Source organism: Xiphophorus maculatus, chromosome 21 (genome assembly GCF_002775205.1).
Source record: "Xiphophorus maculatus strain JP 163 A chromosome 21, X_maculatus-5.0-male, whole genome shotgun sequence".
Taxonomy (NCBI): Eukaryota; Metazoa; Chordata; class Actinopteri; order Cyprinodontiformes; family Poeciliidae; genus Xiphophorus; species Xiphophorus maculatus.
The window spans coordinates 21,875,498-21,889,666 of NC_036463.1; the positions used below are offsets into that span (position 1 = coordinate 21,875,498).

Genomic DNA, 14,169 nt, shown 5'->3' on the forward strand with positions numbered 1-14,169 from the left:
TGTATTTTTGACCTTACAGAAGACCAAATACATCCTGTTCAGTGAGAATGCCACCACTGATGCCAGCGCTCTGAATTTTAACCTTAGTGCCACTGTAACAAATCTGGATGGGATTTTTTTAACAAGGATTTTGAATTTAGCAAACAAGCTGTCAAATTGAGCTTTTGCCACCTTTGTTTTAGCTACAGTTAGAGCTTTTTTAAACTGTGCTAATCTTGAGAATGCTTCACCTGATTTTATGAAGTCATGAATTGATTAGCATAATGCTCTTTATCATTACCATTATCCTTCAAAAGGCTTAAATTGCTTCAAGATGTAGCTACCTGCCTTCCACAGTAACTGATACTTCCACATGTCAGCACATCACACCTGTCATGACCTTCCTCCTCTGGCTGCCTGTCTTCACTTTAAAGCTCTCAATGTTTAACCCCAACCCATCTTTCAGATTTATAACGTTTTTGTGTCCATGGTGAATCCCTGAGCTCATGGTTCCTGTTCTTTTTCAATGTTTCCAGAATGAAGTGATTGGGCTTTCTCTGTCAGAGCACCCACACTCTGAAACCAGCTTCAACTCACAACCTCTGACCTGGGACTATTTAAATATAAGCTTCCCTTTTTTAAATTCATTTTAATACACAGTAGCACTTTCACATATTACTTCGAATTTCAAAAGAAAGTCTGAAGCAAAATGTCTGGTTTGCTTCTAGGAAAACAGGCAGGGTTTTTTTTTTGTCTGTTTTGTAAAACAGCACTTTACTGTTTGCTGTTTAGTGAAGTGTCATATAAATCAATAAATGGCATATTTATTATAAGCATGGAACCACTTTTCATAAACAGGAAGTCATTGGTTCACCAGTGTCACTGTTCTCAGTGAAGTCAATTTCACATCAGCGAATGCAGAGAGAGCACTGAACACGAAAATAACCCCAGTTACAGAATCAACACATTGAAGAATGATTCAAATTTGCAACTATCGCCACTGCCCACTTTCTCTTGTCTTCTGGAGAAAGGTTTTATGGTCAGACAAGATGAGGATTAAACCATTTGCTTGTAATTGCTAAAAGAATGCTTGCGGAAATAAAGGAGAAGTCATTCATTGTGAATGAGCTAAGTACAGAGAGCCACTTGGGATGAGTTTTGAGGTTTTATTGAAAAAAAGTGACTTCCAATTAATTAGTCAGAGGAATACAGAACCTGAGATATAAGAAAACCACACAGGAACATAAGGGAGACAACAGTAGGATACATCACCAAGTGAAAGGAAGTGAGGGGCTTAAATGTTAGAGTTTGATTACTGGAGAAGGAGCAGGAGGCTAATTGGAAACAGGGTGCAGCTGTGAGGAGAGACCAGGCAGGCAGGCTGAGGGAGAGACAACCAGATGGCGGGAGAGGAGCAGAGAGGGGAGTAGTCGTAGCCAAGGAGACAGGCAAAACAAATCCAACAGTGAGAAAGAATAAGCTAAATAAAAACAAATGACTCACCAAAGTCAGACCGAAAAAGACTGATGTATAATAAAGCAAGGGAGGGAGAGTCCACATGAACAGGTGATCAAAAATGAAAACACTAAAAACTCAAACAGCCCAGGATCCTGACAGCAGAAGCTTTCAAACACTGACAGGCACAGTGGTGGCTGCATCATGCTGAGGTTCTATTTTCCTGCCAGTGATGCTGGCATAAATGAAGATGAACTCTTTGATTTCAGCTCAAATCTAATAGTCATTTAAAAATGAATGGATTAGGATCCCTTCCAACAGCCAGTGTGTTGTTTCTACACATAGATATTTATATTTAATAAACAAAATCAAGTAATAAAATAAAAACTAAAGCTTGGTAAATTAACTTTTAAAAACTCTCAGTAAAATTTATTTTTAAAGCAATATCAGTTCAGGAAAAAAAAGAAGTAGTTCAGCCCCATTTTAATTGCTACTAAAAGTTGATTATAATGTCTATAAAGCTATAACATCTGGTGAAAACATTAAAACATTATTATCATGCATCTTCTAAGGAGGACTGTCCGGTTGAAAGTTCGAACATTCAGGTTGGTTTGTGGCTGTATGCTGAGGTGACAGTGGCTTGGTTAACTGTTGGCTACACATATAATAGAGAAGATTAGAAACTCCTAAATAAAGAGCTAAACATTTAATGTATGCCCTTAATTTTTCACAGAAAAATGTAATTCAAGCCAGTATCAAACATACATGTTCCTTTTCTTTGCTCTAGTTGAGCATTTCTGTGCTGCCATAGTAATGTCAGCCTGTTTATGACAGACGGGACTGACTGCTCATTACTTCTTATCTATTTCACCTCCACTTCCTGACACTCTGTAACTTTCTGAACACCCAACTTCCTTCTGCAAATCCTCCCAAAACATACTAATCAAAAGTTTGACATGGAAATGTTATTTTTATCGGTTAAATGATGTATCGCTTTTGGGTATTCCATATGGTGAAATGTTTTGGTTGCCATGACACTCGTCCTCAACTTTGAGCAACTCCAGTTTCTGATATCTTGCTCACAAATGCTCCACTGTTCACACTGACAGTCATTTCATGTCAGATCCTACCCATCTGGCTTCAGGATGTAAAACCTACTATATTTTTTTTAGGATTAACTCAATTAGGAGAGGGTTAGTGACCCTGACCCTAAAAAAGCATTTTATATTCCAACAATATTTTGTCATGAAATATTTCCCAAAATAAGTTAAAACAAACTCATAGGCTTCATTTTTTAAATGATAAGTCTACAGTTTAGGTGCAGAATACAATAAATCACAAACTCGCATCAGGTGTCCAGAAGAATTGTGAAGTTTGCAATCGCTGGACACTGATGTTTACTGGCTTCTTTGGTGTTGCATGGATAGTCAGGATAAAACTCGTGTGGCTCTTTTTCCACTAGTATTTACCTAGCACTGCTTAAGATTTCAGTAACTACTTTGTTGGGATTCCAAAAGTGCTGAATGGGGCTGAAAATGTGTCATCAGTAGACTGTTGCTTAATTATTCCCTGGAAGTGGAGTCATAAGAGTGACTTCCTTACAAGAATCGGGTTGGATGTAAAAACTCACAACAAAGACTAAGATTATTTGGAGCTATAAGGAAAACAACACTGAAAATGACACTATGCTCCTCTGATGACTGAGTGTGGACATTTCTGTGCTTGTTGCGTTGTGTTTCTGCCATGTTGTGTTACTTTTTGGGCTCTGGGGGCCATGGTGACCAAAACCACATGGAGCTGTTACGCAGTTGAAACAGAACATGACATAAACCGTGTAGAAAAGAGTCGAGCTGCGCTGAGTATGTACTAGTGGCAAAGAGTCAGTGGAGTGTGTTACCATGGGTGTTGGTTATGTATTCTAACTAACATACTTCTCAAATATCCTTGGATAGTTTAGGATGTTGGGAGGGAGGTTCAGAATTGTAGTTGGAGTATGTTTGGGTTCCAGGCTCCTCCCCATATATGGTTACAAGACTTGGATCATGACCAAAACAACTAGATCCCAGATCCAGGCAGCTGAAATGAGCATTTCTTCCATGTGCTTTATTCCAATTTTCAAATTCCTTACCCTGACTTCCACCTCGAGAGATGTTTACAGCATATTGTTTATATAATAAATAGCACTTCCTTCCAGTATTACAACAAAATACAATGCATTCTGTTGAATAAAAAAATTGATTAGTGATGAAGAGGCACTTAAAGACCATGTGCCTCTTTATCAATGATAGCAACAGCAGCCTTGTTGAGATCCTTAGTTCGTGACAGTAAATGTCCTGTGTGCATGATGCAGCAGAGTTACCAGAATAATGTGGTTTACGGCTGCCGTCATCAGGATCAAAGGTTTTCCTGTCTGGATGCACTGAGCCTCCTGTTTTATGAAATACTGAGTGTGGCTTTGTCATCAGCTGATCTGCTGCTATGTCTCATTCATAAGGATATTCGTAAATCATAATGTAATCCACAGGATGGAGAAGAAATGGGGGAGTCTTCTTTGGAGCGAATAGGAGAAGTTGGGCAATTTCACTTTGTCTCGGGCCCACATTGGCTCGGTGTTGACAGTTGCAAATGACCTTGACGTCTGACAGGCGTGAATATCTGATTCGGCAAACTCTGCATCTTCCCTGTGATAGACTCCAGCAACTATGAGGATGTGATGAATGCTAGAATGAGGAATGTTTTCACATAGAATGAGGAATGTGAAAACATTCCTCATTCTATACTTCAAAATGTATGAATGGTATACTTCAAAATGTAAGTTTCCATTACTACCTCTAGATAGGGGTAGATTTGTTCAGGTTTGAATACACTTTTCTTATCCATTGAGATAAAGTAGTGATTTGCATTTGTGTTCCCGTGTTTTGTTTCCCGTCCCATGAAGCCCTTCTAATCCTGACTCAGGGAGCAGTAGAAGCAACAGAACTACAGAGGAAGGACAGGAACATGAGGACTGATAAGGACTGAAAACTGAGCAAAAACGCAATACCCTGAACGTGTAGAAAATAGTAAGGCATTTTTCCAGTTTTAATTTTTTTTAAAGTAGAAGCAGTTACTTCTACTTTACTTTCTACTTCTACTTAAACCCTTTATCTATCTATCTATCTATCTATCTATCTATCTATCTATCTATCTATCTATCTATCTATCTATCTATCTATCTATCTATCTATCTATCTATCTATCTATCTATCTATCTATCTATCTATCTATCTATCTATCTATCTATCTATCTATCTATCTATCTATCTATCTATCTATCTATCTATCTATCTATCTATCTATCTATCTATCTATCTATCTATCTATCTATCTATCTATCTATCTATCTATCTATCTATCTATCTATCTATCTATCTATCTATCTATCTATCTATCTATCTATCTATCTATCTAATGCCTCCAGCCCATTTATTGTCTTTGTTTTTCTCTCCATTCTGCAGTCATTTTAAAGTGTTCACAGGTGTTTATCTTTGATGATGACTGTGATATTAACGTGCTGCACATGTGAGCTGTTTCTGTCTGAGTGCAGGCGACTTTAAAAGCTGAACAGTGCTGTGTGGTTGTTGCACGCAGAGACATTGTTGCAGCACACACAGACACACACGCCTTCAGAGAAGCCCCACACTTCTTAGGAACTTCCTCTGGCTTGCTGACTTATAAGTGAGTGACTTGCAGTGGGTTTGTAGAGGGACCGAAGTTCAGAGTGAAAAGTTGGCGCTGTACAGCTGAAGTAAGACATCTTATTCCTTCAATTGTCTACTTTTGATTCATGCATCAAAAGCATGCATACATCATCTTTTTAAGTTGCTTGGATTTTTTTTAAATTGCTACTAAGTCCTTTACTGCAGCATGACCTTGTGAATGTTTTGTGTTTTATTTCTGCTTTTGACAGAATTTACACAAAGATGGAAAAGACAACAACACCCGAATATGATTATGAAAGCTCTCCTGGGATCGAACCAAAACCACCATGCAGACACGACAGTTCGAACCTCCTGGGAGCTCAGCTATCTGTCCTCTACTACTTCATGTTTGCCTTCAGTCTCCTCGGCAACGGGCTGGTCCTGATCATCATCTATCGGTAAGTGTATATAAAGCCAAGTTCTAGTTGGACCTCTTACGAAATAAGATGCGAAATTATCTTAAATAAATAACTTATGTTCATCCAAAACCGAAATTTAAAATCTAAGTTCAATTTATCGATAAAGCATATGCAGAAAACAGCAAGTTTACCCACTGCTGACCAAAACATTTATGAGCTGTTTTAAAAGTAGGCTGTAGAAATTTTCTGAAGCTCTTTTTTATTAAAAAGACCTATCCCGTTCCCCTCCGTGAAGGTTTCTGACATAGATGAAGCAATTTGAGCATAGCTGGAGAAACGTTTCCCTGTTTCAGAGAATCAGGGAAAATCTAACAGCTTATTGCTACTTGAAGCAAGACTTATTACAGAACAAATTTCCTGTGAATATCTTCTTGTTAGGGTCGGACCTTTAATGTGTTAATTTTGATTAATTAATTACATGAATTTTAATGAGTAAATTTATTTTAGCACAATTAAGTGCTATTTTTTATTTTTTTTTTAAACGTTCCTAGCTGGAACATTTGTATTGCGTTTCTGGTATGTCCACAAATGTGAGGCACAAGCGACATCTGCAACAACGACGGTTGACGATGAAGTCGGTCCCCTGGGCCACACCGATTGTCAATATTTGCTTCAAAGAAACGACCTGATTGGATACTGGGAAAGACTATTGGTGTGCTCAGGTTATGCTAAAAGGAATAAGCTAGAATTATATCAGGTTTTCAAAAAATGTTACGATTTTATTTTAAAATCCTTCACAGACTGCTAAAGCTGCCATCACACTCTTTACCACTTTGTCTTGTATTTTTGGGTTTTACAAAAATGGGTCGCGTCTTTCAAGCATGTCGGTTGGTTTTGATGGATTTTCTGTGTGTGCATATTGGGATGAAGGGTGTAAAATTTAGTTTTACAGTACATGATCTTGATTTAAACTGATTGTCTAAAATCCATGAAGCTACATTTAGTCAGGATCATAGAAGAGTCACACAGAAGAACAAGATGTGTCAGAAAAAGAACATGAAACATGAAAACCAAACCACAATTTTTTCTCCTCCAGTTAATTCCTGTTCAGTCTAACGCACTTCCTCATTCTTCTACAGCTCCCTGGTAACAGTGCCAGGTTATGATTAGAGAGGCTGGTCCAGCACAGCCATGCTGTAGGTCAGGAACGGTCCGATGTTCAGAACATTGTGAACTTGTGCAATATTGTGATAAAATGGACACAAATTGTCCTGACTCAACTCTGACCTGTATTAGCACATCCATGCAGTAAAGAGTAAATTATCTCTTTGCAAACATTCTAGCTGCATTTCCATGACAAACTTATGCAAAACTAATGTAAAAAAAAACCCCACAATTTTGCAGTTGCGTGTTTCCATTAAATAAAAGACGCAATTGAAATAACACATGAATAAGTTTGTTCAAAAAACATGTGCATCATCGTCCTTTGACTACTTCCTCTCGTCTTCCTCTTCATGATGGTAACATCTGGTTGTTGGTCATGAGGCAAAAAAGTGTTTCAATGGCAGTTTTGTGAAATGAACCAATTTCAATACGGTCAACAACAACAACAAAAACACCTCATCCTAGCGCCAAAAAGTTTGATCAAATAACTAGTTTTTTTTCAAAATTGTTGTGTTTCTATTAAGTTTCTATTATCTGGTCAGTGGAAATGCACCTCTACATGGGCAATGCCTCTGGTATTGAAATTTCAGGTAACACGAGGATGACTTTGGACTTTGACTGTCTTGCTGTCCTCACAGCAGACTGTTCCACTGAAAGCTGTGGTGCTTGGTTTCTATGGTATCCTCAAACATTCATTACTCATCAACAGTGATGACTCTCTCTCTTAAGATTTTGGCTTGTGTGAAGATACTCCAGGACGCCCAGACACACCCATATTGACTCACTCAGCAATACTGACATTATTTCTACACATACCCTGAACCTGCCCAAATATTCCAGATTTCACTTTGGATCAGTCAGTCAGTTGATGTCCAAGCATCAGATACCTGATGTACTTAACATTAGGAACAGTCTTTCTCGTTCGTACCTTTTTGAACCTCTTGTGCCACTTGAAACCTCCGTAGAGCAACATCGTCTCATTTCCATAGACTAGAATTTCCTCAGAGTTTTCCTTGGCCAGAACAAAGCTATGTTTCAATCACTTCCTGGTTTGAAGTTAAGAGGTTGTTAAAAAAAAACCACACAGACTGTTAACACTGCAGAGAGCTGAGGTTGCCAACACCCTTTCTTATCTTAGATTTTGTGGTGATGCCACCCACAAACCTCTATTTGTCTTATCTCTTCCAAAGCACAACGAGTCCTATTTTAATTATCTCACGCTTATTTCATGGGAACAGACACGGTGACATAGACAAACTGAATTAAACAGCAGTTCCATTGCCTGTGTCATGGTGCTTATAGTGCAGTGTCTCTCAATTATTTTCTGAACCAGACTTGCTGAGCGGGTCAGGTTACATATCACTCTATTGAAGCTTTTTAATTTAACGACTTTCTTCTGGCAATATTGCATCTTTATTCTGCCAATATTTAACCAATTCTGCTAATAGGTCTTGGTTCTCGTAGTATTACGAGTGTATTCTTGTATTTGAAAATAAAACTCTCAGTCTGGCCATAAAACTCCGTCACACTTGCTTTATTGACCTCTGCTGCCGTTTTTCTTTTCACTGTCAGACTTCTCCATCTTTCCTCTATGATGATAGCTATATTTTAAAACATCCGCACTTGTATCCTTCGCTCCATTTTTTCCCCTCTGCTCTTACAACAGTACTTCTACTGGCTTAAACAGGCAGCCTGTTGATTAGTTTGAACTCTGCTGCCACCAGAGCAGCAGTGTTACACCATGAGAATATTTTCTGTTCTCATGGTGACCAGAGGCTTCTTTATCAGTTAACATGAAAAAACAATTATAAAGTCCTGCTTCTAGCCCCCCTGACACTTCACCATGCCCCACTGGGGTGGCGCGCCCCACTATTTGAGAAGTACTGTTATAGCGTAAGCTAATTAATCGCACATGTCCCTAGTTGGGCTTTTCTAAACAGTGTATTTAAAAACTATTGGGAAATTTCTTCTAAGGAATACCTTGTACAATGTAAACATGAACACACAACAGTCAAATCTGTGAAGGCAAAGCAATGAAGAGAACTGTGGAAATAAGGGAGCCCACTGACAAGGAAAATTAAGATGCAACTTTAGATGAAGCAAATGAAAAAAAAAAACCTTCCACTTTGAAGTTTGACCAAAAACTGGACAGCAAATTAGCAAAGGGAAAGAGTTAGAAAACAGCCATCAATACAAAAAGAAAAAAATAAATAAAATAAACATTTTATTCTGGCATTTGAAATGGTCAGAGTGTGTGGCTCAAGAGATGAGAACATTTTAGACAGACTTGTGGGGGAATGTAATGAGGCTGTCTGAAAAAAGAAACACTGAGACTATAAGATGAAGTCCTGGTTCTGTGGAAGCTTGTTATTTTCACTCCTACAGAGTGAAGTACAGTAGGTAGAGAGGAGTGGGTGGGTTGAAGGCTTCTATCTCAACCCCCAAGAGTCTTCACTGCTCCACCAAGCCTCTTCAACAGCTCTACCTCCAGAAGAAGAGTGTGAGGATATTTTCTGTTCTCATGGAAACTTAAATGACAATGACAGACACCAAGTGGAGAAAAAAAAGACACCGTGGGCTTTGGACTGAAAAGGATTCATGCAGTACATTTTAAATCTTTCAAGTTATCCTAATGACCATTTTGTCCAACGTTATCTGACTCCTTTCACTTACAGAAATTTGAAGAACTGCAAGCACTTACAAAAAAATGCAGCAGCTTAGACCAGACAGTGGCATAAATACCATCTCTTAGATTTCAGATCTATATCTCATCTTCCTTTCTCATCTAAAACTCTTGAGAAAATAGTTTCTAATCAGGTACATGAGTCTTTGCACAGAAAGTTCCAGTCTGGTTTCGCAGCTCAGCATAGCAGTGAAACCACACTGGTTAAATTCTCTAATGACATTCTCTTACGTGTGAATGATTGAATGTAGTGTAAAGCACTTTGACTTGATAAAGTGTTTTACAAGTACTAAACATCTAAACATCAGAACAGTTTCTGGACCTTTAGAGTGTTTTGCAGGGGTTTTTTTCTTTGGGGTTTTCACTGTACTTAGTTCAGTGCAGCTTCCCATTAACTTCTCTCCCTTTCCTGTTGAAGGAGCCCATTGTCGCAGCATAATACTTCCCCTACCCTGTGCTTCCATGTGGATGATTTTGTTTGGTTTGAATTCCAGTGTTAAGGTTCCTGCAGTTGTTGGCCTAGACAGATTCTCTAAATTTTTGTGTTACTCATATGTAACACATTTAAGTATCAAATGTGTTACATTTTAACTGATTTTGTACATTGGAACTCTGAAGAATCTCAGTTGAATGTTGGTGTGACCTGATGTTTCCGCTGTCTAATTTAATGTCTAGTCTTAAACCTCTTACCTTCTTCCCATGATGGTTTTGTTGTTTCATAGTTCCCTTTATCTTCTGAATACAGAAAAAAAAATTAAACATAAGAAGTCAAACTTTTATGTGGTTAACTCTCTCCTATCCAATTTCCTTCCAGGTTCGAGAGGCTGACCACTGTGACCAACATTTTGCTGCTGAACCTGGTGGCGTCCTCCCTCATCTTCATGAGCAGCCTTCCCTTTGTGGCCGTCTACATGCAGATGTCTGAATGGATTTTCAGCTCAGCTATGTGCAAGATCGTCTTCAGTGCCTACTACATGGGCTTCTACAGCTCAGTTTTCTTTTTAACTCTGCTGACGTTTGACCGACACCTGGCTGTTGTGTATTCGCTGACTGCTGCTCCTGTGAGGAATCGAAGTTATGCAGTCATTTCTTGTGCGGTGGTGTGGCTGGTGAGTGGTTTGGCTTGCATCAGGCCAATGCTCATCATCAACAAGTTTAAATACTTTGACAGCAAGATATATTGTGAAGAGTATCCCAGTGCCCTCACAAATATAGATGTGAGGAAGCTGAGAAATGCTGGATTTTTTATTCAGCTTTTTGTATTCCTGATCCTCCCTCTAGCTGTTATTATCTACTGTTACGTCAGGATCACAATCACAGTCATATCATCCAAAATAGCTTCTAAATTCAAGACAGTCAGACTGATCTTCATCATTGTACTGCTGTTTTTTATCTGCTGGACTCCTTTCAACATAATAGAGCTCCTGCATGGTGAACTCAGAAGCTGTGAGGCTAAACAGAAACTCAGTTACGCTCTTCAGGTCACCCGCAACATGGCATACTTTTACTTCTGCATTAGTCCAATGTTTTATACATTCGTAGGGAGAAAATTCCAGAACTACTTCAGACATCTTGTGGTTACTCGTTTCCCAAGCTTGAAGAAGTACATTTCTGTTGCTGAAATCAGCAGAAATAACACATCTACTAAAGTGACAGGGACTGAGCTTAGCGACGGGAAGGGAAGCTGGAGCTTATTAAGACATCAGACAGATAATATGAGAAATCAACATGGGAATGTATAAGATGAGTGATAAAAAAAAAAAGTTTACTAACCTTGGCTGGAATAATATAGTTTTGGTATGAATTTGCAATTCTAGACCTTCTGTAGATTTTCATTAATAACTTCCAGAAAAAATAATTATATTAATTCAAAATTATCCTAAACATGCAGCAATCTGTAAAGAAATGTAAAGTAATGTAATGTGTAAAATGCCCTTACAAAATACTTCCATCAGAGTTGGCCCCTCTGCCTTATGCTGCTTATGCAAAATGCAGCCAACTGCATGAGCGCTTACGACAACTGGACGGGGAACCTGGAACGAACGAAATATTCAGAGAGATTTCACAGACACTGGAAGTCCAAGGATAGCTAACGACAACATTGGAGCGTCTACCGCATAACCCGCCCACCTTCCCATGATCCTGCCCATATTTACGCCCACATAGTGAGGAACACAATGCCCATGGAGACACACCCAACTTGGCTAGAACTAGCTAGAGTGAGACTTGACAATTTCAAAAGCTTGTCTTTCTGTTGTAGCACAGGTATTACTTACCTTCAAAGTGAAAAGGCACGTTTTTACTCAGTGTAGCACTGATTCATAATGACACCAGAATCAGTCCGTGTGTGGGTTATCACCTGGTACTTCAGCTGACCCCCACAGTCCAAAAACTTTGCTGGGCCCTAAGTTGTAGGAAGAAGCTCTTTCTTCCTAAAAATCACCTAAAAGTCTTTCAGAAGAATATATTAAAGTCTGAGTAAACCAAATTGTAACTTATTTACAAAAAATAAGTTTAGCATGAAAACAGCAGCACACTACTTAAAGAATACCATAGCATCTTGTTCTGGGGTTACCTTCTCTCCGAGGTTGCTAAACATTTTGCCAAAGTGGATAAAATCATGACCAGTTATATTTGTAGTATTTGTCAGTTTTAACCTAAATTTGTCAGAAGATTTTAATGTCAGCATAACCATTTAAGAAGCCGTATCCAGAAGAGTTTCACAAGAAGGAATGTAAAGTTTGTATTCATGTCTTTCCCTCTGATAGATTTGTTTTTCAGTTTATTTGTTTAGGATAAATTTCACATTAGAAGTTGTGGCCTGTTTACATTTTCTATGTATTTAGACAACTTGCCAATCATGGAGGAACAACTTCTGTTCAACATGAACTGGACTCTACACAGTCTGAAAAAAACATGTTTGATGTTTATTTTTGGCTCGCTCGTTGCAGTTCTACTCCTAAACAGTAGGCGTCACCATTGACACAGCACAGGGATTCGTTCTCAAATCAAAATGTCAACGTTCACTGGAACAAAGCATTGCCAACCTTTAAAAGCGGATGACTCAAGAGATGATTTAGAAACTGTCACTTAAAATTTCACCTGCTGTACTGATACTGGTATGAGTTGATGAACATTAACATCCCGGATGTACATATGTAAATAGATCTGTAAATAGTTTGCAATTCTAGTTTCTTTCCAAGTGTTTTGGGTTGATCTGACTGAAATGACTGTAGAGATCTCTTTATTAAACTGATCTTGACTTTGCTGTTTGGTAACCAGGATCCATTTAGAATCTATATATTTGACGTCTCTGATTTGATTGACTTTTTTGTTTTGTTTGTAAAGCGCTTTAACACGTGAATTGGGGCTAAATCTGTAAGTAGTTTGTGATTGTAGTTGTAGATCTTTTTTTTACACTGAATATGATGACTCAGTTGTAGTTCAACATTCAACAGTTCAGCATTAAGTTCAATCTTTTACACATTTGTAGTGTTATGGATTATAATGTGTTGTTTGTTATTGTTTGTTTTAGCTTGTGTTTTTGTGTGTAAAAATCTGCTGTATTTCCAAAAACCATTATTTTGTTGTCACTTGCCAGCCAGTTTGGATTTTGTACTTAAAGTTGATTGTTTTGTGCTGAGGAATAAAAAACGATTCAAAAATATTTTGATTGTGGATACCCAATTTTTTTTAAATCAGACAGATTTGAATGTGAAATGAAAATAGTTTCAGTAAAATGTTTTAATTAGAACTCAATTTCTGACATGTAAGAGGATACAACAAGTGTGCAATACTGCATATTTTGGTATTGATACGACATCAAATAAATACCATGTCAGTATCACGATACGATATTTAAGATGTATGAAACTTCTGACCGTTAGGCTTTTTTTTTTTTTTAATAATTTAGGACAGAATTTAGATATAGTTTATGAGTGTCAACAAAATACAAAACAGATGTAACATTTTCACATGATAAACAGAAACAACATCAAAAACAAAACTAATTTTGTGTATTGTCTTCTAAGGAAGTGCAAAATATTATAATTTGAGAGCAAACCAAAATTGTACCTATGGTAGAGGGGTAAAAAAAAATAAAAAAAAAACAGCTTCCAGTCCAGAGACGGGTGGGGGCGGTCCGTCAGTTGACTCTGCTCCCAATGGCGGACATTGGGAGGTGTCATGAAAAGCCCCTTAACCAGGAAGAAGCCATCAGTCCGACAGCCACAGAAAAGCCAGAGTTTCACAGTTTGTTGATGTGGTTAGTAAAATGAAACCGAAAAATGTGATTAAAGCTTCTCAATCTGCTGTTTTTCCTTTAATAAGAAAAATAATAATTTGAACACCGCGCTTTGTATTTGCTTTGATAGTTTTTAAAATCAGTTTCACCTGAAACATTTAAGTGTGACAAATGAAAGAGAAAAAAAGGAAATCTGTAAGGGGAGAAAATGTTGAATTAAATGCATTCAGAGACCGGACATGTTGATTTATGAAGCAACAAGTCAGAGTAGAAACAGGGGAGCAGATTTTGTTTTCTGCTTGTCATCCCTCTCTTTGTGTTTCTTCTGGAACTTAAATCAATTGTTTATATAAAAAGTGGAACTTTTTGTTTTTCTCCCCAATCCAGAGGAATATGTGACGTTTTGCTGTAGTGTGGTCCTCTGGGCTCCGAATCTCTGTGACAACACCAAACTGCCTTCCTGTCTGTGCCTCATTTTTTCCTCCACCGACACCTGTAAACTTCCCCCCCTATGCTGCTGTGTGTGACAAATTGCTGCCCGGTCTT

General features: G+C 38.1%; 1 protein-coding gene across 2 annotated transcripts; it reads left to right on the plus strand.

Moving 5' to 3' along the window:
- Nucleotides 1-4,439: 4,439 nt before the first annotated feature.
- On the plus strand, nt 4,440-13,047 carry LOC102234790 (C-C chemokine receptor type 1-like). Of its 2 annotated transcripts, none has more exons than XM_005804923.2 (4): nt 4,440-4,496; nt 5,065-5,221; nt 5,384-5,572; nt 10,195-13,047. In XM_005804923.2, exons 3-4 carry the CDS (start codon nt 5,397-5,399, stop codon nt 11,120-11,122), a joined length of 1,104 nt encoding a protein of 367 aa, XP_005804980.1. In that variant the 5' UTR covers nt 4,440-4,496; nt 5,065-5,221; nt 5,384-5,396; the 3' UTR covers nt 11,123-13,047. The 2 variants fall into 2 exon arrangements, with proteins under 2 accessions (XP_005804980.1, XP_023181599.1); XM_023325831.1 differs by having other exon boundaries at nt 4,455-4,496; nt 5,021-5,221.
- Nucleotides 13,048-14,169: the final 1,122 nt, after the last annotated feature.